Source organism: Vanellus vanellus, assembly GCF_965231255.1.
Source record: "Vanellus vanellus genome assembly, chromosome: 8".
NCBI lineage: Eukaryota > Metazoa > Chordata > Aves > Charadriiformes > Charadriidae > Vanellus > Vanellus vanellus.
In genome coordinates this window covers 719895-747391 of record NC_138913.1, presented here as the reverse complement: position 1 = coordinate 747391, position 27497 = coordinate 719895, and the positions used below count along the sequence as shown (strand labels likewise).

The following is a 27497-nucleotide window of genomic DNA, read 5'->3' as shown; positions in this document are numbered from 1 at the left end:
AGAGACGTCAAACACAGGTTTGCACAGAGAGGTTGTCACGCTCATACATTTCAGGCTCCCTCCCCCAAGCCCGGTGGAGTTCCCGGTCATCCCTTTGTACGGAGACGCTGTTCTGCTGCGCAAAACCTTGACGTAAGACCCAGGTGGGCTGGCGTAAGTCTGCTTCAAAAAGCCCATAAACGCTGAGCACGTAAGTCTCACATTTAAACTACACATCACCTCATAAACCTGCCCCAGCCTTCAGCGACACCGCACAGCTATCTACCCAGGAGCCATCTCAGCGTCACACTGGACAAATGACAATGCTGCAGGTACTATGCAATGCTTCTGCTAATACTGTAGCGTAAGACTTCAAAACGGACCGTTTTCTCTGTCACTAACAGAGCACAGCAATTTTTCAGGAAAAGAGCTAAACCCAGCAAAAGGAAACCCTTCCTCCAAACACTGTTTCAGGAGAGAAAGTTCAGTCCACAGCTGCCTCAACATACAAACAACAAAAAATCCTGGTTGGGTAGAAAGGAGCAATAAGACTCTCACAGAGATTAATTTTGCAGGATGTCATCTCAAAAAATGATCTCTATTGTAAAAAAACAACACAAACAACCCACCAAGGAGGGGGCAGATGCCACTTTAGTCTACCTAGCAAGGCCACACGGTCACAACCAGCAGAGGCGGTGAGGTGAGGGAGCACTCCTTGTATTTGCTAACTTTAACCCAAAGGGACAGGAGGGAAGGGCTAGTTTCCCTCTGCCAACACCCTCAACACATATTCTCCCATCTCACCCCAATACATAAGTCCTTTGTTATTTTTATGGGAATATCTTCATTAGCACATCTAATAGTCAGCACTTCAGGGCACTGCATATCTGCAAAACACTGTTTAAACAATTAAAACTAAGTATGGGTAACCGAGGGCAGGCGACAGGGCAGGCTGAGGGGGTACCCGTATTTGACGGCAGGCGGGTGTGCTCTGCCGGCTGCCGATGAGGTTCGCCCCCAGGATGCGGTTATCCACCCGTGGCATCCAGAGCTCACCCAGCGCTGCGTGCCAAGCAGGGCAGGTGCCCCTCTCCGACAGGCTCGGTGACACAGCCTACGCTGAACACATCTTACCTCCTTATGCTCTGAAATAAATACATGATTAGCTTTTTCCTTCATCAGAAATAGCTATTTCTGCTCAGAATTCATAACTACCTCATGCCAAGATTGCTCCTACTTTTCATTTACAATGCAGAAGTTACAATGGGCTAAAAATTTTAATCTGCCAATGAAAGTAATGAAAAGCTGCAAGAGAAGACACTAAACTTGCTAGTTCGTACATGAGAAAAACTTCTTGGCTGCATGATTAAAGGACAGCGAAGAGAGGACTCCACGAGTGCTCCCGACAGACATACCCCAATACCGCCACAGCGAGTGCGACAGCCGTGCACAGAAAGAGGAAAACTCTCCCAGCGCTAATTCGTACCGTTTGCTCATTACTGTGCCTCTGACGCTGATTTGGAATACTTCTGTCACAATTGAAGATAAGCTGAAAGAAAATCAACTCTTCGCAAGTATTTTTGTTTGTTTGTTTTCTCCTGTGTACCACCAGGTAAATGATACAAAGTCATGGTAACACCAGGGTTTCCCATCGGTTCCCTACCATACATCCACTGCAGAATTTCTACCCGTGCATACCTGTCTGGCTGGTACAGGCACATAAACAGACACTGAAGAATCAAAACTCAAACTCAAAATTAAATGTCAGTTTATACAGAGGGAAGCCCGGGAGAGCCACATGCCTCATGCAAGTAATCATTCTCCAAGGCAGCCATCGCAGCCGACCCCCAAACGCAGCTCTGGAGATCTGCCCGCGGGACACGGCGCCACTGCCCGGGCTGGGAGGAGCAGCGGCCACGGGGGCTCTGCCCGTGCCTCCCTCCCGCGGGGGGCTGCGGGGCCCGACCCTCCTGCCGACAGCCTGGTCCTGCTCTCGGGCCGCTTCATGCCAAGCGGCGGACGAAGGACACAGCGGCACGGATGCTTCTCCTGGGAGAGGGGAGGTCTCCCACTCCGCCAGCTCGGTCCCACGCCGCAGGAAGCTTACAGTCACCTTCCCCACCTGAGCACGGGGGAAATTGCTCCGTTTTCTCCCACTGCGCCCAATGCTGGAAAATCTGACAGAGTGTGTCCATGCGGGCACAACGTGCAAATAAGCCTTGCTTTTGTAACTGCACAGAAAGTAGGCTCAAAAACCTTATATAAAGGAGTAGTGTAACTCTATGCTTGACAACCTTCCTGATTTAAAAGACAGAGGGATATGAATGATATAAATTCCCTCATTAGCTTCCTAGCAGGTGTATTAACAGGTTGTTACATATTTTCCTTATTTAGAGAGAGGAGATCACACAGGAACATCCATGCCTGGCCAGTGCTGGCTAATGCTTAATGCTCTCCAGGGCTGAAGAGAAGGAACACACAACCAAAAGGGGCTCGGGGACATCCCCTGACCATAAGCTGCACCCGGCTGGCAGCCGCTGAAATAAGGACAAACACACCGTAAACGCACACTCCTGTGCAATCCTGCCTGTGCTCCTCCAATACAAAATTAAAGAAAGTTGTCCTTTTAAACTTAACTGCACCCCTTACAGTGCATCTTTAATTAACTTTAATCCCAAATAAATTCCACGGGACCCTTATCTGAGGAGCCTTGAGTAATCCCTGAGGCAACCTGCTGAAGGAGCTAGAGAAAACAGAAGGTGACATCTCCTGGGAGGACTGTCAGCCAACCTCGGCACTGGCACACTCCGAGCGTGTGCCGGGGATGTCACCGATCGTCACACAAAGCATTCACCCCCAAGGAGCAGAGCCGGGCCGGGCAGCCGTCCGCTCTCCCACGCCCGGGCAGCGCCGTCCTGCAGAGCCCCTACATCCACACACAGGATGCTGCAACGTACCGTTTCACAGCATCAGAGTCCAACGCCGGGGCGAGGAGAGCCCACAAGGACTCCAAGGTACATCCAAACCCACTCCCCATCCACGCTGGCTACTCTCACACCCTTCCCCTTCGCCCAGCTCCTCTGCCTCCCCCGTGGGTGAGCTGGCCTGCAGCCCCGTGGGTGACCCGCAGCCCCCGTGGGTGAGCTAGCCCACAGCCCTGGGAGCGAGCCCAGGCTCTCCCTCCTCTGCAACACCCGCGTCGGGGCTGCCCCTTCCCCGGGCACCGCTCCCTGCCCCGAGCCAGCGGTGGGTGCTCGGCTGGACCACACCTGCACTGGAGGGTGCTCAGGGCGGGGGGGGAATAAAAAAGTTACAGCCTACTAACAGCAGAGCTCCAGAAAGGCTCTGCAAACTTTGTCCGGAGGTAAAACCTTTCTCCAAATGAACATGCAACACGTGGAGAGGTACCAGAAGTGATCCGGACAGAAGGACCGCCCACATAAACCTTTGGTGTGTCCAATTCAAATCACAAGGCTCCTGAGGCTCTTTTAAAAGTCATCAGATTTAGGGTTTGGTTGTTGGTTTGGGGTTTTTTTTGTTTGTTTGGTTGGTTTTGGGGTTTGTTGTTTTTTTTTGGTTTTGTTTTTTTTTTTTTTTTTAAGGTTTATATGCTATTTTTCCTAGCTTTGTTCTCAGAAATGATTTAATCATTTTGGCTAATTCCCTCCCACACCATCCCCTCTTCCCTTCCCCGCAGCACCCCCCAATCCCAGGAGCCAGCCAAAAAAGCAGGCACACATCGTGGAAATTTCAAATCAAAAGTCAAAAATTCAGCAAAGTTTAAACCACCAAAAATAGAGGTTTATGATGAGAAGTTCTCAGCAACTTTAATTACAACAAAAGCTACCATCTGCATATGTAATTTATGAAGTAAAATGGCCTTTTAAATTAGACATATAGACGGGGAAGAGGATGACACTGAATCACAATAAAAACAGAATTACGACTCAGTAGACTCACGTTCTTGTGTTTCCCGAAACACTTCTGTAGGAAGCGCAGACCAGTTTTCAGTAAAGGGTTACCTAACCACCACCTTGTCTTTTTAGAGCTGGAAAAGTTTTCTGAGCTGTAAACTGACTCAGCAGAAAACAGGAGACACAAACACACACAGAGAGGAAAAAACTGACTGAATGCTACAAAAAAAAAAAAAAGAAAAATACAAGTATGGAAAGATCAGTTTTGCATGATGAGCATAACACCATAAAACTAGTCCATGTTTGCTCAAAACCGAACACAGGATGATTCCACGCTATGAAGCTCTGCAAACGTTTCGACAAATATGGTCTGAACTTTAAGCTTATGACTAAACTTAAAACCAGACATTCTTAACTTGTTTCTTCACAAAACTGTGGTACGTGATTTGTAAATTCCTGTGGATTCCCAACTACAACAAAGTGCTACCATTCTGGGGTTTCAGTATTGTCAGTACCTCAGCCCCCCAGCCTGCCGCCAGACATTTTCTCCTGGTTTTTTTTTTTCTTTAAGAAAAAAAAAAAAAAGCTTAATTATAAACATTTCCCCTATACCCTTAATGTGTCATTTTTATTTTTAATAGTGCTTGGCAAATGTCCAAAGGTTTAGAATTTTAACTGCTATCAGTAGAATCCCTATGTGTCTTTAAATCTGCAAATTAGGTTGCAACTCCAGAAAAAAGTGGAATCTCATGCAGGAATATTGTAATGAATGAGGGCCACATCGCAAACGCCTGATTCCAGAAAGATTTTATATGTTAACCAGGGGAAGGGGGGGGGGGGGGGGAGGAGTTTCAGATTCTTAAAAACAAAAGCAAAGAAACAGCCTTAGAGGTCACACATCTACAGCCCCAGGTCAAGAAGCTGGGACTAACCTGAGGAAGATTTAGGAACTAGGAGGCACAGCCCCCGTGCTGGGGCTGACCAGAACACGCGTGTCTTGTCATCCTTACATACGTGAACACATAACAAACATTTAAACCTAAATCTTCAGGCTTGACGGGAGGGGAGCGTGGGAACTGCAGTGCCTCCAGGCCGGCGAGGTCCCGGCCAGCCGACAGCGCTGTCCACCATCCCTGGCGGCTCCCTGGTGCGGGCAGGGCAAACAACTCTGACCATCCTTCCGCCACAAAAACGTACTTTGAATTGCAGTAACTGTAATAAACCCTGCGGCTGGCCACATCAACACGTCTACTGCAGGTCTGTCGCAGCCATTTTGCTCCCCGTGGCTCTCCGTTTCGCCCAGCCCAGCGCCCACGGTGACCCGCCGTGCCCAGCCGCCACCTCCTGCGCCGGCAACGGGAAAGAGCGGTCTCCCCGGGCTGTTCCGTGAACACTGACAATTTTCTGCCACCTCTCTTTTAGGTAACTTCCACGTGGTTTAGTTATTTGAATGCTGGTTTTAACTGCGTCAATCAGCACATTTAAAAACCACAGACACGGTTTAGAAAACCGGCAGGCGCAGCCGGAGGAAAAGATTAACACGCTACTGGACTGCGAGAGCAGTCGCCGAGAGACATCAGACCTTTGCAGACTAATGCTCAGAAGACCCCAGGGGCCACTGAGACAGGTACGTGCTTAGTCTTTGTTCCAGCCGATCTACAGCAACATAAATACACAGCCCGAAACCCTACCAGTGCCAAGCGCACAGAAATCAGGCTGAGGTACTCCGCAACACAGCCGCTGCCTTGCCCGCGGGCAGCCTTACTGGCTGCGGCCACGCTGTATCCTCGGAGGCTCAGGTTCCCCCGGTATTTTAGGGCTCGATTTGCCGGGCTGCGCGGTGCCCCAGCGCGGGGAACTCCCACCGCCCCAGGATGGGGGCAGCAGGGCCAGCAGCTGCGACGGCGCTGCCTGCGCCGCACCCACACCGCGCTTACTGCCCAAACTCAGCCCCGGTACCCCTCAGTCACGGAACAGTTCTTCCCTATAATTTCTAGGGAAGCCTAAAAAGGAAGCAGGCAAAATTACTTAATAGCTGCTTCTTTCAAAATGTGCTTTTTCTAAAGGCTTCATAAAAACGTGTGATTAATTTATGCTCTGTTCAAGTAGGAAGGGAGAGCAGTTGGCAAAACACTTAGGACTGATTAGAACTATTTGCTCACCTATCCGACACATCCGTGATGGGTTTGACAGCACATTAACCTCAAAACTCCCAATACATTTTTACAGAATAAGACTGCTACAAATATTACCCTTTTTTAAGGCATAGTTTCGATTGTTCAAAAGTTGTGAAGTTTTAGCATGAACGTTATTAACCAGATGCTTAGTCTTAAACAGATTCAAACCTTTTTTATGGTGTTTTGGTTGGTTGGGGGGAGTATTGAACCAAACACTCACACAGAAAGACTGCTCCAGTGGAAAAGTGTCTCAGAGGTCTGTATGCTTTCAAGAACAAATCCTAACACTTTTCCAAACTTCTCCGACATGAGAACAAAGCCCTCGTGAATATCTGTGAAGCAGCACGAAGAGGGAGAAAAATTTTTCTTCCCAATTGCATTTTTTCCATGAAATCAATCAAACAAGATTCTCAGAGAATAACTATTGATGCTCAGGAAAAGCTGATGTCATTGATGTATTCTTGGTTCTTTTTCATAGGTTCTTGATAATCTCCTAGCAGCAAAACCAACTTGCACAAGAAGTTTACAATGTCAAGCAATGTTTCACACTGCCATATCGGTGAAGAAATGGAACCTTTTACCTATTTTTACTACTTGATTTTTCTTATGGGATTTATTGGAAGTTGTTTCGCACTATGGGCATTCACACAAAAAGACCAGAAACAGAAGTGCATGAGCATCTACTTAATTAACCTCTTAACAGCGGATTTTTTATTGACTTTGGCGTTGCCAGTAAAGATTGTTGTTGACCTAGGAGTTGCATCCTGGAAACTGAGAATATTCCACTGTCAAGTTACAGCCTGTTTCATCTACCTGAATATGTATTTATCAATTATATTTTTGGGATTCGTAAGCATGGATCGTTGCCTTCAGCTAATGCACAGCTGTAAGATCTACCGCATTCAAGAGCCTGGATTTGCCAAGATGTTGTCTGCAGTCGTATGGACAATGGTCCTCCTTATAACAGTGCCTAACATGGCTATTCCAATAAAAACCATTGAAGAAAGGCCTGGGGCAGGATGCATCGATTTCAAAACAAAATTTGGAAGAGACTGGCACGTGTTTACCAATTTCATATGCACAGCAATATTTCTGAATTTTTCAGCTGTGATACTGATTTCCAATTTCCTTGTTGTTCGACAACTCCACCGAAACAAATACAGCGAGAGTTACGCAAATGTGAAGAAAGCCCTCATCAACATCCTGCTCGTAACTGCAGGCTACCTGCTGTGTTTTGTTCCATACCACATCGTTCGTATCCCCTACACTTTGAGCCAAAGCGACACCATAACCAGCTGCTCTCTGAAACAAGCTCTCTTTAAAGCTAAAGAATCTACTTTGTTGTTTGCAGTATCAAATCTCTGTTTTGACCCTATTCTGTATTACCATCTTTCCAAATCATTCAGATTGAAATTCACTGAGACTTTTGCAGCACCCAAAGAGGCAAAGGTTTTCACAGACGAAGAGGTGCAACACAGAAGTGACCAGCAGAAGCAAGAGTACTGATTCTAAAATGCGTCAGAAGAGCGTGCAAATCCGCACTACAAGCGGCTGCTGTGCCATCGCAAGCGTGGCTACCACCGTCAACCACATTCCTGCTGAGTAAGCCCAAGCAGAAGGAAAAAAACTCGAGCAACACCAATGGCCTCGTCATACGTCCACATAGCAGGTCTGAACTAGCAGAACGTTCGACAATGCCTTTCAGAAAGAGTTCAATGTATGTGTCAGTGACGAGCTGCCAAGGATCTGCAACACTTTCGAATACAACATGCTTAGACTCAGACATACCTTATAATTATTTATGAACTCACCTTTTCTAAGTTCAGTATTCTATACTTACTATATTAAATTACTTGGTGCAATCAAGTGAAGAGATTATTTAATAGCAGTTCATACACTGCAAAGTTTTCACAGATACAATTAACCCAAAAGCATTTTAGAGGGCATTATTTACTCCGGAAAGTGATTTTAAGCTGCACTGATTAAGAGTTATTGTATCTGCTTACATCACGCCTGCCGCCTTTATAAATAAATTTCTTGTCCTTGCCAAGTTCCATTGCCTTTCCTTGCTGTTGCTTCAATGAATATGAAAAGTTAACATGTTATTACAGGAAATTCAAGGAAATTTTAAAATTAAGACAAAGAGTAAGTATAAATATCCAGTGTGTTCTCTTTGCTTATTTTATTTATAAAAATTTAGAAAACAGCAACTAAGTTCATTCATATTCTAATTTACAATTACTTCAAAAAATAACGCATCTGTAGAATAGTCAATAAGTAAAATTTAAAACACCAAAATCAATTTGTATAGGCAAAATCCAGCTATCTGTATTAGCTCAGCCTGTAAATCAAAAATGTTTCAGGAACAAAACCAAATCAAGTCATCTTTCTTCTAGTCCTTAAAATGGGCAAAATATAAATCAAACTTTAACCAAGCATTCAAAACTGTCCTGAACAGAAATAGCTCATTCAGTATTCTCATAACAATTCACCTGCAATAAATCAGAACCCAAAATTTGTGGTGTCAGAAATGTAATGCAAAGAAAACTGCGGTTATCACACCATAGTGTCTCGTTACGCTTCCTGTATTGGTAGGATTGCATGTTGCTAAAAAGTTATCATTGTTGTTTAAACAAACAAAAAAATCTCGAGTAGATACGTTCCCGTCCGAGGCGTGTTCAGGCCCTTTTCCCAGCTCAGTAGAAAACATGAAAAGTCAACTGCATGAGGGTTTGGGATCTGGAATGGTATTTGTGGGGCTTTCTTCAGTTCCCATGAGCCCACAGACAAACACAACAGCAGCGGCGAAAAACCCACACTACAAACAGCGAGGAGCGGGTGGGAGGAAATAAGACCATTCTGTCCCTTACGTTTCAGAACTACTTTCAGACGGTTTGGCCTTCATGCCTCTGGCCAACTACAATAGCAAATTTTCGATTTAGCAAACTTTCATTAGACCCTGGAACGTGGTGATTTTACTGAGGTGCCTGTCTCCTTACGCGAGTTACTCATCACACAGTATCATACCCCTTACGCGTCCTTCCAGCTAGCCCCCTTCCGATAAAACAGAGGTGCCCGCAGTGCACAGCGTGTGCCACGCTGGCAGCAACAGTGGCACGGGAACCCGCCGGGAGCCCTCGGGCAGGGGCCACACAGCCCAGCTGTCTCTTCAGACAGTGAACTTTTCTTCCTTTAAATGCTTTGCTGTCACATCAGGCAGCACCGTTACGCGCACAAGTACGGAGGTCACTCACCAGAGGTATAGGGAAATGTGTTGCGTATTGCAAATGGCGAAGGAGGTCATAGTTGGATGGGAAAATCAGTTCTCTCAGTCTGTCCGTCTTGACTGACTTCTCGCTGGTAACTGAAATTCTTCTGTCTAAAGAAGAGTTCACATTCTCGCAAGACTCCCCAGGCATCGGAGAAAAAATCTAAGTCATGTAAAACAAACGTTTAAGGTAAGTGTAACCCCTAGCTTTCAAAATCCAGCAACTGCATTCAGAGATAGTATTTTGCTCTTGCTTACAGTTACTTTTTAAACATCTGAGGTTTTTCAAAAATAGACGAAGCAAGGGCAATTGTAATCAAGCCTGAAATTTAAGATACACACATTATACCTCTATGCATATCTCCATTGTTATTAGACAAGTTTTAAACTAGCAATATTCAGTCAGGAAAAAAGCATTATGATTCAGAGCGATCTCCACAGTTGTTATGGTGCTGTGACACAGAAACCGAGATACTCCAGTGACTGAGGGAAAACAATGAAAAGGGTGAAGTGGGAGGTGACAGGAGACATTGTAGGCAGGCATGGATATTCTTGAAACCACCAACGGGACAGACGTCAGGCAGAGAAGGGTCTGGATACCCTGCAAGTGGATCTGCACTGATAGGTCTGGGCACAGGAGTCCGTGCGGCTGCAGAACAAGGACCACCAGTCCATGCAGGGTCAGGCTAACAGTAAGGAGAAAGAGGGGGAAGCAGATTTGGAAGACAGAGCCAAGGCATAGAACAGTCACTTGAAAAACATACGGTATCAATTTGGCGTTCCTCGATGTCAAAGAAGTGGGTAATCTGCATATCTATTCATGCTTAACTACAATACACAGCACTGAATATGCTGGAGGCAAGGGGGAGGGAGGGAAGGAGGGAGAGAGGAGTGTGCGTGCGAGTGTGCATGCGTGTGTGCAGGTGGACAATTAGGGGAAGCAGAGAAGAGCAGTAAGTTGTCATACAGCAGAGGTGCAGCGAAAGGATGCGATGCGCTGACACAGAAGACGGCAGGGACTGGATGCCAAAGGACATCGGCTGTCGATGGAAGAGGCGAGGTGGTGCCAGGGGCATGGAGAGGCATTCAGTGACAACAGCAAGCGGCAGACACAGGCATCAAAGGCATGCAGAAAACCGAAAGTTAAACCTACTGGAAATTCCGAACCAAAATCTGCCTTAAAGTCACTCTTGTCTACATCATCAAAGATACTAGCGGTTCCTGAGTCAATGCCCATGTGTTCCATAATACTATGATCCTAATAATTGCCAGAGAGAGAAAACAAACATCAGTCACATTTTATTGAAGACTCATTTCACTGATCCCAGGAAAACCAAGCATTCCACCTATTTAAGAATTAAGAAAAAGTACTGATGGTAGGAAGTTTTCAGATACTGACTCTATGGTAAAGCTTAATTCACAAAAGTATTTCTCAAGCCTAAATCCACAAAAGCACAGAAAAGGGCAGGAGCTAAAGGGGGAAACAACACTTTACAGTATATCCCAGTGAGTAATTCTGCTCCAGGGACACCTACAGAACAGGAAACTGACTCTTCTACCTTCCCAGGATCTATTTCCTACTTTGTTGTACCAGGAAAGGCAATTTGCAGAAATCCCCTGTATTTCAGGGGGTTGGCCATGAGAACGACGCAAGAGATATATAAAAGAAATTAAAAAGAAGTATCAGAGGATGCTTTAGCTGCCCACAGGCTCCGCATGGACTGTGCAGCAGAACAACAGGCTACATCTCATCACACAAGTACAAACGTGGTCCGCAGTCCTGAGTTTAAAATTGCCTTCCTCTTGCTCTAGTTTTAGAAGAGTTTACGAACTGCTCATCTGATGGAAGACTCAGGATTGCACCTGGACCGCGCACGTACGAGTCATGAGGTTTGGCTTCACAGTCTTCCACCCGGTGGCTGTGTAGCACACAGTAAGCCCCTGGTCGCCTGCGAGCAGATCACCGGGCATCGCACCAGCACAGCCCGCACTACACAGAGGACGCGGGGCTCACTCCAGGCTCCCCACTGCCGCCTCCTCCTTAGAGCTCTCCCTTTTCTTCATTGAAGCACATCTGCAAATAAAGTTTTTCACTGGTACATTTAGAAGTCTACGTTGTGCCTTGTTGTTTGTCCCGAGTTATTTAGGTCACCAGAAAACTGTCAGTTCACTATAATGCACCAAAACAGCAATATTTACAGCTATAGACAGGAATGAAACTAGCAGATCACTTTCAGTCTTCTCAAAGAAAAAGCAAGAGACAAGGAGACATAGATTAAAATACTTAGTATCTTATATCTGAAATACTAATGCTTTGGTGAAAATCTATGTTTAATGAAATGGAGTACCAAGTATGGGAGAAACAGCATGAAATGTTACCTCCAGTTTCACATCATGATCCTTAGAATAGTGTTCATCCACAGCTTCTCCATTAGGTGAACGTGGTCTAGTAGTTGCAGTGATTGACAAGTCTCCGCGTGATATTAAAGTGCACATGTACGCATCATGGGAAAAAACATCATGCCGAGTGAATTCAGAAAAAAGCAGCACCAAATTCACAAATTCTGTCTTCTCATGGTCACTATTGGGGTCAGCTACCCAAAAAAAAAAAAAAAAAAAAAAAAAAAAAAAAGGCAAGTTAATATTAAGGCCTACTGAAAACATCTCAGGCTTCCTGCACAGGTTTCTCTTTGTCTCTACAGAAGAAACCGTTCCCCATCTAATTTGCATGTTTTCGCTTTGCTGTCAGCTCCAGACACCAGACAGACTTCAGAGCACAGTGGCTCCCCGAGCACCCTACCCCTACACATCTGCCCCAGCTGGGTGGGTGGGTGGGTGGGTGTCACCAGGTAAGTACAATGTTCAAATACTTCTGAAAATTAAAAAGAGGGGGGGAAGGACGTTCCTTGGGTGAAGAAAAATTAAAGCTGAAGCTTTGGATTATAACAGACCACCCATAGTTGTCCTTTCTTCCCAAATCATATTACTATAGTAAATGTTACTGTCTTATCTATAGTACTTTCATATTCATAGCAGAAAACCTTCTAAAATATTTTCAAAGAACCCAAGATCTCTACATGTCAGGCCTCCAAGACACAGAAGCGATATTTTATTAAAGCTTGCTAGCGTAGTGCATTTTATCTATTAAACACGCTCACGCACATCAGGAAAAGGTTTAGTAAAATAAATGAACATTATCTTCCCAGTGCCAAAGCAAAGCCTAAAGAAATTCAAGTTTTCTTTTGTCACAGCTACATTTAATTTGACTTGTTCTGTACCACAGAGAGTTCTGCAACACTGCAGTTAACAGAAAATAGTTTTTTACCATGCCAGGCAACAAAATCTCCAGCTACAGAACTACTAAATCCAAATCATCAACATTTATTTAAAAGCAAATTATGCTTTACAAGTTCAAATTAGTTCAATATATAACACTATCTGTTCAGAAATTCTCATTAGCCAGCAGGGCAGAAGCTGCAGCAGTGAGCCCAAGGGCGCAGCAGCTCGGGGTCAGGACTCTCCTCGGCAGCCCCCAGGCCCCACGCGCCCGGAGCTGCCCCCCGGCACCCGCGCCCCAAGCAAGGCGCGCGCCTGGATGCTGTGCGGAGCGGCGCCCTAAAACACGCCTGCAGAGCAGGCCATCTGCCCTCCTTCAAGACATAGCGGTTGCACGCTTTTCATTTTGGAGACACAGAAGCTCAACCACCATAAAAACAATACAATACCACAAAACTTCCCCAAAGCTCGAAAACACCAAAGAATATTTCAAGCAAGGAAACTATTCCCCCGTGGCTCTCCCTGCCCTGCAGAGCTGCCCGGGTGAAGGATGATACCACGTTCGAAACAAGCACATCGGAAACACAACTCCAAATAACACAAATAGTTTGGATGGTTTATTCAAACCAGGGTCACCACTGGCATGAAAATAGAGCGCTGCCAATACCTCAGAGCCTGTAACAAATTTAAGAAGTTTCTCCTTTTTCGGGTATTGAGAGTTTTCAGCATCATGTTTCAAACCACTTAAAATCCCCTTTACTTTAAGGGTACCAGAAAAAAAAATGGTACTGGCAGTACTTAAGATAGCAGACACACACACTACAATATCAGACAGTTTTATTAGACCGAGACATTTCATAGAGCAAACTGCGATGAACAAAATTCCTTTTTTCAATCCACCTATTTGTCATCTAACAGCTTTCGACTTTAACACTTGTGTGTAATTTCCAAGTCAGTCACTTCAAATGTGGATGTGTCAAAAAGAGGCAAGTGTTTGATGTTAAATATGCATAGAGTGCAAGTAATTTCCCCAAATCTCTTACAGGTTAAACAGAAATAAACATAGTTTCTGCCAATTTTCCTTCTGCGAAAAGAAGGAAATAAAAATCACAGAAAGATCCTTTAGCAAAGCAGTTTTTTAAAAAAAAAAATGTGCGTATGAAGATAGAGCAGGCAATCACGGAAACTGTGAAACACCCACTTCAGCAAAACAATAACTTCAGCAGCCAGACAGCAGACCAGTTGCTTCTGACCTACTTTGGAATATAAATTAATTAATACTCACATAATGAGGGAGCTTGTGTATCTAAAAACCTTAGCAGGACATTCTGAAAAACAGGAAGACTGGAACCTGTCAAGGAGGCTGAAGACAGAGATTCCTTTTCATCTAGGACTTCAGATTCACCACATCTCTGCACAGTTAAATAAAAAAAGCATGTATCTACACACAAATGCATATAATATCCCCACAATTTGCATCTGAGGCAACTGTACGTGCAATTGTTTCCTACCTCTTCATAAAATCCAGGCTCTCTCTAGAACAACGGGTTTTCCCCATTACCTAGTTTGGTTATTTCTAAGGTGTTTTACTTAATCACTTTGGAATACTTATTGAAAAGGAATGCCCGAGACATGTACCATCATCTGCAACGACACGGTTTCATGTAAAAGCAAAAATTTAAGATACAGGACTTCCAAGACCAATGTGAAGGCAAAAGGTAACTCCTGTCGTTCGTGTAAATTACACTAAATATAGTAACAGCCAGGGCAAATGTCTCTGCTTCAGGTGGATTTCAGCGCGAGTGAGGCAGAAGCAGCACAGCAAGCTCCCTTCCGCCTAATTACTGCTCTGTGGTGAGGAGAGGACAAAGCAGATAGGCTTTGGAAAGTGAAAGTCTTTTTGCACCTCAGGCTGTCTGTATATCTGTCTGCACTGCTGCACGTCTGCGAGTGCTCTCACCCGCCCGGCCCCGCACCCGGGCTGAACGGCCATCACACCGCGCTTTCTGGGGAGCCCTTCTTCTAGGAAAACACCAAACCTAAGCAGAACGCCCGTCCAGTACTAACTGCCTGCCGGCGCTGCTCGGACGCAGGTGAGGCCGAGGCAGCGGTGCTCTGGGCTACGGGGAATGCCGCCGGTCCAGCCAGCTGCAGTGAACACACTGCCTCCCTTTAATCCTCCCTACACAGCAGATGGAGCAGGACCGAAGCTTCAAGGCGAAGTGTCAGCTCGCGCAAGCCGGAGTAGGGCCGGCGGCCACAACAGACAGACACCAGTTTGCATCAAAGATGCCACTACAGCACCCTGCTTCTCCGGTGAAACGCTTCCTTTCCCCTGAAAACAAAGGAGTTCTATAGAAGGCAAGATTTAGTTACACTCGAATTTTGCCTCAAAATAGATCTTATTTTTGGAACCATCCCAGAGTCCCCCACCAGCTGAACAGCCCTGCCCCACTGGCCGGACCCACACCCGTCTTTTTAAGGGACTCCAGTTACGTGGCACCCCTTTATTTGGGCAAGTAGTTCACAGAAGGAAAACACTTCAAAGAAACAGACATAAATCAGCTAACACAGACCGCTCTGAGTTAGGCTGCGATTTCTTCTTATTTTAAATATAAGGCTTTTTCATTTTAAGTTTATCTAGAATTTTAAAACTGTAAATTGATGACAAAAATCCCCAGTGCTCCAAATGCCAAACTTACTTGTTTTGTAATGAGTAGATATTAAAGTCATGTTACCTGAGAAATACCTAACTTTCTAAGCGTATCGTTCACACTATTGTAGAAGTAGAAATAACTTACTTCTGCTTCAATTTCTGCTTGTCTCTTCTCCAGGAGTTTGGCGACAGCCATGGCCCTGTGCTTACCGGACCTTTTACAGCTCACAGCCCATTCACAAAGCAGCGTTACCACAGCTTCATCATTCGGGGCTACCTGTGCAGTGCAAGAACAGAGACAGAAAACCATTTCACCCACACAGCCAGCAGGCTTATTTCTGAGCAAACACCTCGCAGCAACCACTGCTCTGGGGGACGAAGACAAAAAGCTGGGGTTTGCCCTTTAGTACTGACAGATGCACACATTTGCTTTATTCATAGTGTTTTCAAATGAAATATAATCTGGAAGCTAAAGAGGGAAATCTCAGGTTTCACACTGCTGATACTTAAATCAAAATTTTCCTTTCTCATAATGTTGCTTCACAAAACCAGAGAAGAGTGTTCTGCTTTCTGAGCAAGATAAACAGGAAAAGCATACCATACAGAGCCTCTCAACCCAGTTAACCACACAGAATTTATGCTTTCCTTACATTAGTTCTTCCAAACCTCCTTCGTCTGTTTCCAGACCATTACTTGCATCCCACTGACCATTTAAAAAACAAAACAAAACAACCCTAACCTCTAAACGTGTATCTATTAGATAACCAAGGCTGAAAAACTCCCCAAAAGCTCAATTTATTTCTGACCTAACACAGACATTTTTAAGAAACGGGACACGTCTTTAGAAAAATCTGTATTTACAGAACAGCAATGGGATATAGTACGGTTACATCTATTGAGCGTTCATCCAACCTCTGCTTCCACAACCACCCACATTTTGAAAGTATTTTCTTCTTGTGTGCTACTGAACTGCATCTGCTGAACTTCCTCGCTCCTGCCCCAGCTGGCTACCGTCTCTGAACACTTAACCATAAGACCAACCGGCAAATTAAGCAGGTGTGATTTTCCTTCTTTCCCCAAGATTAGTGGAAACTACACCTACAAGTAAACATTAGAAGGGGTAGAGCCAAGCACGGCACCCTCAGAAAGCGAATACTTTTTTCAGAGTGATTAGGCATTACAGACCCCCAAGTATGGAATTTACTGCTTCAAAGCTATCCCTCCTCGAAAATACAAAAAACCAACAGCGTGCTAAACAAGGCTGGTGTGTAGGTGCACACACATCACAGAGAAGTTTCCTGTGAATACGCTTCAACAGGCGAGCAAGAGATACTGAATGACTAGGGGTGGGGGAGTGGAGGGAAGAGGGGAAAATGATTTTCTCTTACCCCAACGAAGTGACGTGGTAACGTCACCACTGTTGTGGTTAGATGCAGCCAGCTAACAACAGAAGTACGGATACTATATATTTTTGAAGGCAATGCAGAACCCCAGAAAGAGTCTGATCTTCACACTGACTTCTTTCCCTTTCTGCTAACAAGGGAAACCATGCCAACAAAACCACGTGCTTCCGCATCTCAAGCGGGAGACACCAACTCAGAGCTCAGGCAAAGTGCATCAGGTCACCCATCCCCTAAACCTGCGCCCACACCGCATCGCAGCCTGAGGCCTCCCAGGGATGGCAACACAGGACCTCCCTCGCCCTCTTTCTCATGGGAATGGCACCTCTCGCAGAATGGCTGAGCAGCTTGTCTTCTCAAGCAAGAAGCAGGTGATGCTCCTGCAGCAGAATCCCTTCAGAAAAGTAAAGAAAAGCCTTGAAGAGGCACAGCAATGGGGCGCTAACGCCGAAGGTCAGAGCTCACCACGCTGGGGCAAACACAGAGAGGGAAATCCTGGCAAGAGACATTTAAAGGAAGACTTACATGGGGGTACTTCTGAAGGAAAAAACAGTTATCAAAGTGTTCTGACGTGCTTTAGTTCTGACCCAAAGAAAAGGTCTTAGGTTGTTTTGGGAAACGTCAAACCATAGAAGAAGCAAGACAATTTTTTTGGCTTTCAATTATTATCCTCTTGAGAGAAACACGGGTGCTCTTCCTCCAAGGAATAGGCACACACTGTGCAAACATTGCCAGCACGCAGACAGACACCGAGGTATACATATGCATGTGCACATGTGCAAATATTTCCTTCAGACACTGCCTGAGATACTAAGCCAAGAATATCAGGCTGTTACTCAACTGTCCTCAGAGCTACGCTCAACTATACCGAGCACTGACAAGCAAAAGCACCAAAGCCGGCAGCCGGTGAGCTAACCACTTCCACTGCTGCTGCTCCCGCTGCGCAAGGCAACGGATGTTTAAGCCTTATGACAAATGTGAGAACAGCCCAAAGTAAAACTCTGGTCACCACATACAAGAACACACACACGCAAAATTCAACCCAAATTTCCCATGCCCGTGTTTCTGGAGTCCCAGCGAGTAGTATTTGCAACTTCGTGCCTGTGCCGCTTCCCTCTGAGCGCCACGAACACACGACTCGGCAGGGCTGGGCTTGCCTCCGCTGCTCAGCCCTCCAGTCCCCGATGGCCATCGCCCTGTTCAAGGAACAGGCGCGTCGCGGAGGCAGCTCATACGAGACTGACCGGGGGCTCCCACAGCCCCCGAGCCTGTGCACCCCCGCGTTACAAAGCCAGATGCCAGGAGGGCGCAAGCGTTTCTAATCAGACACGCTGTCTGTACTTACAGGTTGCAATTAACAGGCTACCTCGTCTGAGCTGCACACCCGACTGTCTGCCATCAAGGGCTACAGCTTAGTCACCTAAGCACGTTTCTTTCACGTTTGGTTGTTTGCTTTACAGTCTTTCATGAAGCTCATTCACAATGAGCGCAGTGGAAACTAAACAACATTGTGATCAACAGCAAATTGCACATGTAGAGTTTTAGGTATTAAGCCAGCAACAGCCACTGTCTTCCTATTTTTTTAAACTAAAGATTGCATAAATGACTTATTCGATAGCCCAAAGAAAAGAGAAAGCCCAGGGCAAGCTGACCTTTTTCTGTTAAAGCTGGATGTTATTTCAGAAATGCTGTGAATCCTTACCTGTGAACAGCACTTTCATGTGTAGCTCTGTATCAAAATTCTCTTAACAAAAGGGATTAAAAAAAAAGGACAGACCTTTATGCAACACAAGAAAGTAACATGAAATTATCCTGGGCAGGACTGCATTGAGGTCTACATAAATTAACTATAGATTAATTTCTCGTCTGTTCTACCTGAACTTCAGAAGATTTCAGAGAATGACTGATCTGCTTCTAGCAGCTTATTTTCAAGGGACAATCTGTTTTTTGAGGTGGGAGTGGTGGAGGTGGCGTTAAAACTAAACAACTAGAGAGAGACAGCTCTACAGTTAAGAAAACACAGACAGTTAATGCCGATTCCAAACGAGTCATCTGCTAATGCTGTGATACTTATTAGTGCAAAAATATAAAAATAAGTCCCCAATTTTAGGCCTATACTACATTTTCAGAGATGCAGAATCCAACGTAACCACAAACCAAACAACTAGAAGTGATTACAAACCTTAAAAATCAGTGTTGATGCTGCAGTTTCCCATGTATGGGGAACATAACCTCTTTTGAAGGGAAAAAAAGCCACCATAAATACTTGAAACATCAAGGTGTTTATCCATCTAAGAATTTCAACCACACCACTTTTAAGTGCCTAAAAACAGTGAGTTTGGTTCTCAGGAACCAACACATGCAGCAACCAAAAAAAAGTTATGCGAGCACAGTAATGATTTGAACCCTCAAACGCAGGATTTGGTCGACCAAGTTGGCCTCAGAGCCATGCCCACACACTGGGCTGTTGGAACACAGGGCCCCGCAGCGGCTGAGAAAAGTAACGTTGAAATGTCTAACCGTCAAATACTTTATTTTGCTTTTGACTGAAAATAACAATTCCATTTGAAAGCTGTATTGAGTCCCTGCAATATAAATAATTACCGAAAACACATACAGCAAGTTTGCCTCTAGAGCAGTAGACAGACAGTGGAAGATTACGCTAAGCAACCCACAGCTCATCTGTAGGGCCACAAACTGGAAAATGAGTTAGCCCACCGCTGGAAACTCCCGTGCCGAGTGCTCGCTGCCTTGCTGAGCACGGACAGGCTGTGCTGCTCCCGGGAGCCGGGGCAGCAGCAGCCGTGACGCTGATGTCACACGTGGGAAAGCCCGAGCTGCCGGCCCCGCTGCGCAGCCGCTGCAGCCTGCCGCACGACTTCCTTCCTCCCCGTGCCATCTCACCACAGCTGTACCTCACGGCTCCCTCCCTTCCCGCACTGAGCTTACTTAAACATGCTAAGGATGCAATTACGTTACACCTCTCAGAATAACCAGGTTCCGGGTTTGTCTAATTTGGGATCTCGTACCTGCAGATGGTCTCACCTGGAAAAGCGCAGACCACATTTCAGAGGGGCTCAAACCACTGCCTTGAAGAGCAGCATTAAGATCACATTTGAACCCTTAAAATTTCAGGGGCAGGAACACAAAAAGATCAGTTCGCACGTTACTTAATGACTATGTTTTGCAGGGAAGACAAGACATGAGCTGCCGGAGCAGAGAACAGGTGGGAACTGCACCTCCCTCGGGCCAGGGGAAGCTCTCCCACAGACGAGACCCTTCCTCGAGATTCCCAAACCTTCCACAGGTCCTAATGAAAGAAAAACCCTTCAAGGAGGCATCAAACAGGAGATATTACTACACCAGGTAGCACACACCTTTGAAGCAAGATTTCAAGTTTAGACAACTTGAAAACTCGTTTTGAGGAACGACTGAGGGATCTGGGGTTGTTTAGCCTGGAGAAGAGGAGGCTGAGGGGAGACCTTATCACCCTCTACAACTACCTGAAAGGAGGTTTTAGAGAGATGGGAGCTGACCTCTTCTCCCTGGCGGCAAGTGATAGGACAAGAGGAAACGGGTTCAAGTTATGTCAGGGCAGGTTTAGATTGGATATTAGGAAGCATTTTTTCACTGAAAGGGTTATTAAACATTGGAATAGGCTGCCCAGAGAGGTGGTGGATTCACCATCCCTGGAGGTGTTTAAGAAAAGGGTAGATGAGGTGCTTAGGGACGTGGTTTAGAAGTGGTGGTGTTTTTATCAGGGTAGGTAACGGTTGGACTTGATGATCTTAAAGGTCCCTTCCAACCTCACTGATTCTATGATTCTATGATAACTTGCTCACAACCCAGAACAGCTGCAATCTCTGAAAGCCACCAGGCAGACCCTTTCAGAGAAAACCCAAGGCCTCATTTCCACCAGTGTATAACTGGAGCAGAAGGTGGGTGGAGAAAAGAAGAAGAGTTGGTTTGGTTTTACTTTTAAAAAAGCACCACAATTAGTAACACAGGAAAGTACTAAAAGGAAAGTATTAAACGTTACTGTTCCTGATAGGTTTGGAGAAAGGAAGCCAAAAGTACTAGTAAAACTCTGTTTTCCATAACTCTGAGCCCTTTTCCCAGTAGTCCTTGCTTTTATTTTTTAATTAAAATTTCCTACGAAGGAACGGGTTTGACTTTGTGCCAGCTAAGGCCACCGTTGAGGCACCTGGACTGCAGCAGTTACCCCTTTGCGGCGGAGGCAGGATGAGCGGGGCGTAACGCCCAGCAGCTCAAATCACTCCACAAAAGGAAACCCCAACCTCCTCTCACCTCACGGAAACCTCCCCAGAACGCAGCCAGGTGTGTGACTCAGTGCCGCCGGGGAATGCCCGTGCCGTCAGTCACCGCTGCTGGCCGGGCTGCCATGCCCGCCGGGGAGCTGCTGCCCAGCCCAGCCCAGCACCCTCCTGCGCTGGGAGCCCCTCACGGGAAATCGCCGCCTCTCACGGCGCCTGCTGGCCCCTGCGCCTTTCGAGGGAGAGAGGGGAACGGCGCCTGAGAAACCCTCCTCCTGCCCGACACGCTGCTGCTTCTCTGGTCAAAAGTGAAGAACAACCACCGCGTAGCAGGCGTGCTCTTATGTCAGTCATTGATGCCTGCGGAGGATATAAATCAAATACTTTGTAAATACATATATGTACACGCAGAGATATATGAGTGTGTGTGTATATATATTTATATGGCTATTCCTGTCCCTTTCGAAACAGGAAGATATTGAAGATGTATTCAATCAAATCATCCAACAAATCTGAGCAGGTGGTTATTGCAAGTCAAGTCTGTGTCGCAGGAAGCCAGTCTGTCCTTACATCATGAAGAAGCTTAACAAAACAACGACGAAAACTCCGATTCCTTCCTAGTACGGTAGAGTTCAGTCTCAAAACACAGACTGCTTTATTTCTAATGTTGTAGAATTTTATCATTTAAGAATGTTCCCTTTAAATACTAAGCTATTTTTTTTTCCAAAGGTAGACTATCTAAATAAATTTTTAATCACAATTCCAGTTAGCATTTTCATGCTAGCTAGGAGTTAGCATTAACTCCTCAGTGAAATAAAATTAACGTTTTAACATTAAACTCCACGTCTGCTTTCTAAGAAGACAAGAAAGGGTTTTCAGAAGCCATATTTTTATTAAAAGAGACAAAGAAGGGCTACAATACAGCAACATTTATTAGTACAACCCACCTTTCTACAGAGAACCGGTGAGGAAAGACAACAAGAGCCAGGAACAAGAGCACTATCGGATTTTTGTAGGAAAAAAAATGGGCCTGTGCCACCTACAAATGCCTGGCTCAGAATCCTAAAGCCACACAAATCAGCGCCGCTCACAGAAACAGTCAGGACAGCTCACTCCGTCTGAAAGCACACCTGTGTATCTGTAACAAGGGAGCGCTCAAGGGGTACTATACTCTACGGAAAAAGTCTTCAGAAGTTTGGGGGTTTTAAATCGGGTAAATACACTGACACTAGCAGTGCAGACTAAAACACGGAACGTGAAGAGCAGCCTCTGACCGCAGCCCAAGAGGGACACGGTCCCTGCAGGATGGCAGGCAGGCTCTGCCTGCACACCGCAGCACTGACGACAGCTCAGGGACAAACCTTGTTACTGGAGTACCATTTGCGTATTTGCATTAAACTATGAGACCGCGTCCAAGAAAATATTAACCACCGCTTTGAAGTTGTTTAATATAAAATGAAAAAACAAGTTGTGTGTTCTTTCTAAGGACCCCATCTGTTATTTAAGTCATCGAATAAATTTTTCCCTTCCAGAGAGATTTTGTACTTTAACTCCCTTAGACGCCTAGGTGAGCAGGAATCTGACATTGGATTTACTGAAATAATAAAGAGTGAAAATACCCACACAAACTGGCTTCAGCTAACTAAGCAATTCAAGCAACCGAACTAATGCTAACCGCATATTAAAAATACAACAAGAATGCTCAGAACATGCTCTATTTTCTCAGTGCTTATGGAAATAGACTCCGATTCTGCCGATATTTCAATCCGTACAATTTTGCTCCTCTTGTCCCTCCTACCCGTCACACACCCCAACACACTCAGATTCAGGTCTCTTATGTAGCAGCAAACTGTTAAATTGTAGCTTACTAACTAAAAAGGCATTGTTAGACCTCCTTTCCCACAGACACAGCGGGGTTGGGTTTTTTGTTTGTTTGTTTCATTTCCAGCAAAGTGATCTCAGAGAGACAAATATTAACTCCCTGCATTTGTAACAAGTCCTATTCGTGAGAACCAAGTTCAAAACCAGGACTTTTTCACTCTAAAATGAAAAACATCTCTTGGCATCAGAAGAATTCAGCTGCATTTCAAAGACAACATGAGAAGCAAGACCTAAATACAAGTTCAGAGATCTAAACTTTAAAAGCAATCCAAGTGCACGAGTACCCATGAAGTTTCAGGACTCTACGTAATAATTTCAATAAATTCAGTATCAGTCCTCAAAAATGAAGCACTCTCTCCTTTCATCCAATTACTACTGCATACTAGCTAGAAAATACTGGTATGAAGTTTCATTTACTAGGTATCCCTCCCGCTTAGCTGTATTTCAAACTATTCTTAACCAAATTGTATTTTTTACACAGAAGACTGACAAGTTAAGAAGTCTTGCCAACCATTCTAAAACAAAGCAAATTAAGAAGAAAAAAAAAAAAAACAAAACACCAACCAACCTTTCTCAATTTTCTCAATTCCCTTCCTTAGTTGTAGCTATGAAAGACTATAACCAAGAGTTAGGTGAGAGTTGAGTGGGTTTAAGCCACAGGAAGATGAGAGGTGAACTGAAAGAGGAGTTTTCACAGACTTTATGAAAAAGTTGCTATTGCATTCTCTAGCTCACTCGCCTGAGGACTCTGTTTTCGCACAAACTGACTCAACCCTTCAGAGAGAGTGATCTTTAAAATGGGGTGGAAAGGAATCAAAGGTGTTCCAGATCTGGATGAGTGCAACACAATTTTACTGTAATTTAAAACTTTACAGTAGCAATACAAACTGTTTACTGGATTTACTTATTTAAAGATACCTCCACAGTAACCACTACAGCAGTAATCATTCTGGAGCTGTGCACAAGAGATGGTTTGAGTCAAGACGGAAAATACCTGTGGCTATAAATAAGGCCAGTAGTTTTCTCTGCAATACCATCTCAAATGAAAGTGAATTTACTGCTTTATGCCACGTCATAGATTTCAAGATTTCAAGTCCTCCTACTCAGCCAAATCTACTGAGAAACTCTACACAAGTCAGTGAAGCAGAATTAGAAATGAAAGGTCTTTTGTCTGAACACTGTGCACATGGTCACACTCACGTGGTAGCATTGTTCTTACCATATTAATTGTGGTATTTCTATTGTCTGTCAGACCTTCACACCAAAAGAATTCAACAACTGTCATCATTTGGAACTTCATGGATAAAAAGCTGAGCACCTGACCGATGTAATAAGCGCTACTTTCTGGGTTGCACACGGAGCCTGATGGAAGCCCTGTGCCCGTAAGGAATCCTACCCCACGACAGCACCCAGGCTGTGATCTACGATTTAGGCTCAGACAGTCCTACAGGATTACACAGGGACCATCGATCTTAAGACACAGAGACAGTCAGTGAGACACTGCAACACTATTCTTATCTCCTATTTAAAGTCTGCTTAATAATGCAATCAGCGCTCCTCCATGCAAAGCCTTCTCCAAGTCACTGGAGAAGCATTGGATTCTCCTCCCACTTCTGGGAGATGGAACAGCTTGTGCTGGGTATCACCTCAAAGCACCTGGATGAAAAGAAGGTTATCAGAAGTAGTCAACATGGATTCACTAAGGGGAAGTCGTGTCTGACTAATCTGATAGCATTCTATGATGAAGTGACTAGATGGGTGGATGAGGGGAGGGCAGTGGATGTTGTCTACCTTGACTTTGGCAAGGCTTTCGACAGTCTCCTACACCATCCTTACATGCAAGCTTAGCAAGTGCGGGCTAGATGGAATGGACAGTGGGGTGGATTGAGAACTGGCTGACAGATAGAGCTCAGAGGGTTGTGGTTAGTAGTGCAGAGTCCAGTTGGAGGTCAGTAACAAGTGGTGTCCCTCAAGGGTCAGTACTGGGTCCAGTCCTATTCAATATATTCATCGATGATCTGGATGAAGGGATAGAGTGTACCATCAGCAAGTTTGCTGATGACACTAAGCTGGGAAGAGTGGCTGACACGCCAGAAGGCTGTGCTGCTTTACAGCGTGACCTGGACAGGCTGGAGAGTTGGGCAGAGAGGAACCTAATGAAGTTCAACAAGGGTGAATGTAGGGTACTGCATCTGGGGAGGAATAACCCCATGCATCAGTACAGGTTGGGGGCTGACCTCCCGGAGGGCAGCTGTGTGGAAAGGGACCTGGGAGTCCTGGTGGACAACTGGATGACCATTAGCCAGCAATGTGCCCTGGCGGCCAAGAGGGCCAATGGCATCCTGGGATGCATCAAAAAGAGTGTGGCCAGCAGGTCGAGGGAGGTCATCCTCCCCCCCTACTCTGCCCCAGTGAGGCCGCACCTGGAGTACTGCATCCAGTTCTGGGCTCCCCAGTTCAAGAAAGACAGGGATCTGCTGGAGAGGGTCCAGCAAAGGGCTACGAAGATGATTAGGGGATTAGAACATCTTTCATATGAGGAAAGGCTGAGGGACTTGGGTCTCTTTAGTCTAGAGAAAAGAAGAATGAGGGGGGATCTTATTAATGCTTTCAAATACTTGAAGGGAGGATGCCAGAGGGAACATGACAATGTTTGACAATCCAGGAGGAAAAATGCACAGGAAAGAGCTTCCAACCATGTTCCAGCCAGGCTCACATCAAGACAGGGGTAGCAGATAGCTGTCCTTCAAAGCATGTTTTGCTTTAACTAAGGATGCCAGTGGGCAGACACCCTACCGATGGACATCTTATTTACAAAATAAAAGCCCTTAGATGAGTTGCCAGCTGAAAGCAGAGCATACACGACCCCTAACTTACGGCCTTTTCTGCCAAGAAAAAACAGCCTACGTTTATTAAGGGGGAAAGGAAACAGACAAAAGAGACAAACAGCATTGCATGTGGCGACATCCTTGTGTGCGTAACCTTGCAGTGCCGCAGCCGATGCGCAGTTGGTGCAGGGAGGCGCCGACATCCAGTGGCCACCAAGTGGCTCCGCAGCCCTTCTCCGGGACGCAGGGCAGGGCTTCGCCTGCCACAGGTGCTCACCACCAGCCTGCCCGGCAGGTAAGAGTTAAACCCGACACTGGTAACTCAAACATAACTTTGGAAGTTCAAATGTGAAAATGCACAAGTACCATCAGTCGGACAGTGAGCACCCCCAGGCAACCTCTTGATAGCTGCCAAAAGTTAAGCTTGACCCAAGCAACAACTAACAGTCTTGAAAACTCCAGAGGAGCTTAAGAAGGTGCAGATAATTTAAAATTTTTATTTCCTATCAGCCCAGACCCACTAAGGTAAGACCAAACTTTCAAAGTTAAGTTTTCTCTTCTCAGAAAGAAGTCAGCATCTTCTTTGCTTCTGCTCTCCCTACAGTCTTCTGTGACCACTGGGCAAACATAGGCACATTGTCACTTACATATGATAACGCTTTATTCCTCCTCTGCATTCTTCAGTCTGGGAGGAAAATGTTTTGCCATTAGAAGATAGCTAGCCCTGCAAATTAACTAGACAGACCTTCATAAAAATGTTTGCTACCCAGAACTGGGGAGCACATCTTTAAAGTGAAGGCAATAATAGCAGAGAACCTACAATAAGAACAGAATAACAACCTTAATTTCAGAAGTCACCCTACCAACGCTGTCTTTTGAACACAAATAAATCGTTCGTTAGTACAACTGTAGCTGGAAGTCAGAAAAACATTTTGGAATACAGACAGGGAGAAGGGAAACAAAAGATACAAATACAACAGCAGAAAGGCAACAGCACAGAACCATGTCACCTGACCCCAAAAGCAGATGAAAACAAAAAGCCGGCACTCAAATGATAAAGCATATCACACCCTACCCATTTTATAAGTACAAAAAAACATGTGTGTTGAACTCCTGATTTCATCCAAGCATTAAGGTTAAGAACTTTCAGCAATTTCATCTGCCTGCTCTAACAGCTCTCCTTCCTCTGGTTCTCTCTCATTACCGTAACAGTGTATTTGAAATACAAAGACAGCTCTGGCAAACATTTCATTCCTACCTACTGGTTCTGAGCTTCACATCCAGAGTTTGTTTGCAGGTATAACATCTCTGGAAGTACTTCCAGAGATGCTATCCCCCAAACACAATATTCTGCTTATTGCAAAGTCATGAAAACGCTGATTGACAATTACTATGCAGTATTTCTGTGCAATAAAGGGTCTTGAATTACATCCATCCATTGCTGAGGACATACAGTCATCAACAAAAAACAGGTGTATTCAAAAAACAAGCCATTCTGCATACAAGTTTTCAAAACATTAGCATGAATATCTGAGATATTCACTAATATTCTCCAGTTTAAAATTTTACTTGAACAGTGTATTATTAAAGCTGGCTATTTCATCTTTTCCCTAAACACTTTCCAAGGAAACTTAAAGAGTTTGACATTGTACATAGGCCCAGAGGCATTATCATCTACACCGCACCAAAAAAAAAAAAAAAAAAAAAAAAAAGTAAAACATTAAAAATTGCTGATAAAGTTTTTCATGATCTCTGAAAATGGTTCTAGAAGCACAGGTAAAAATATCAAAAAGTGTAAGAATATGTAGTGTTAGAATGTTTTACTATACTTAATAACTTACTAA

The 27497-nt window shown here is 45.0% G+C and overlaps 2 protein-coding genes across 2 annotated transcripts in view; one reads left to right on the top strand and one right to left on the bottom strand.

Moving 5' to 3' along the window:
- Window positions 1-27497, bottom strand: part of MED12L (mediator complex subunit 12L) — a gene marked incomplete at its 5' end in the record, with an annotated part of 152971 nt that overhangs the window by 105494 nt on the left and 19980 nt on the right. Inside the window, 5 exons of the mRNA XM_082487471.1 lie at window positions 9325-9501; window positions 10492-10596; window positions 11718-11932; window positions 13900-14026; window positions 15416-15547. Of these exons, the coding sequence (XP_082343597.1) occupies window positions 9325-9501; window positions 10492-10596; window positions 11718-11932; window positions 13900-14026; window positions 15416-15547 (756 nt within the window). The remainder of the gene's footprint in view (window positions 1-9324; window positions 9502-10491; window positions 10597-11717; window positions 11933-13899; window positions 14027-15415; window positions 15548-27497) is intronic.
- On the top strand, window positions 6599-8086 carry GPR171 (G protein-coupled receptor 171; the record flags this gene model as incomplete). The annotated part of the gene is made up of 1 exon (XM_082487477.1): window positions 6599-8086. One exon carries the CDS (start codon window positions 6599-6601, stop codon window positions 7574-7576), a length of 978 nt encoding a protein of 325 aa, XP_082343603.1. The 3' UTR covers window positions 7577-8086.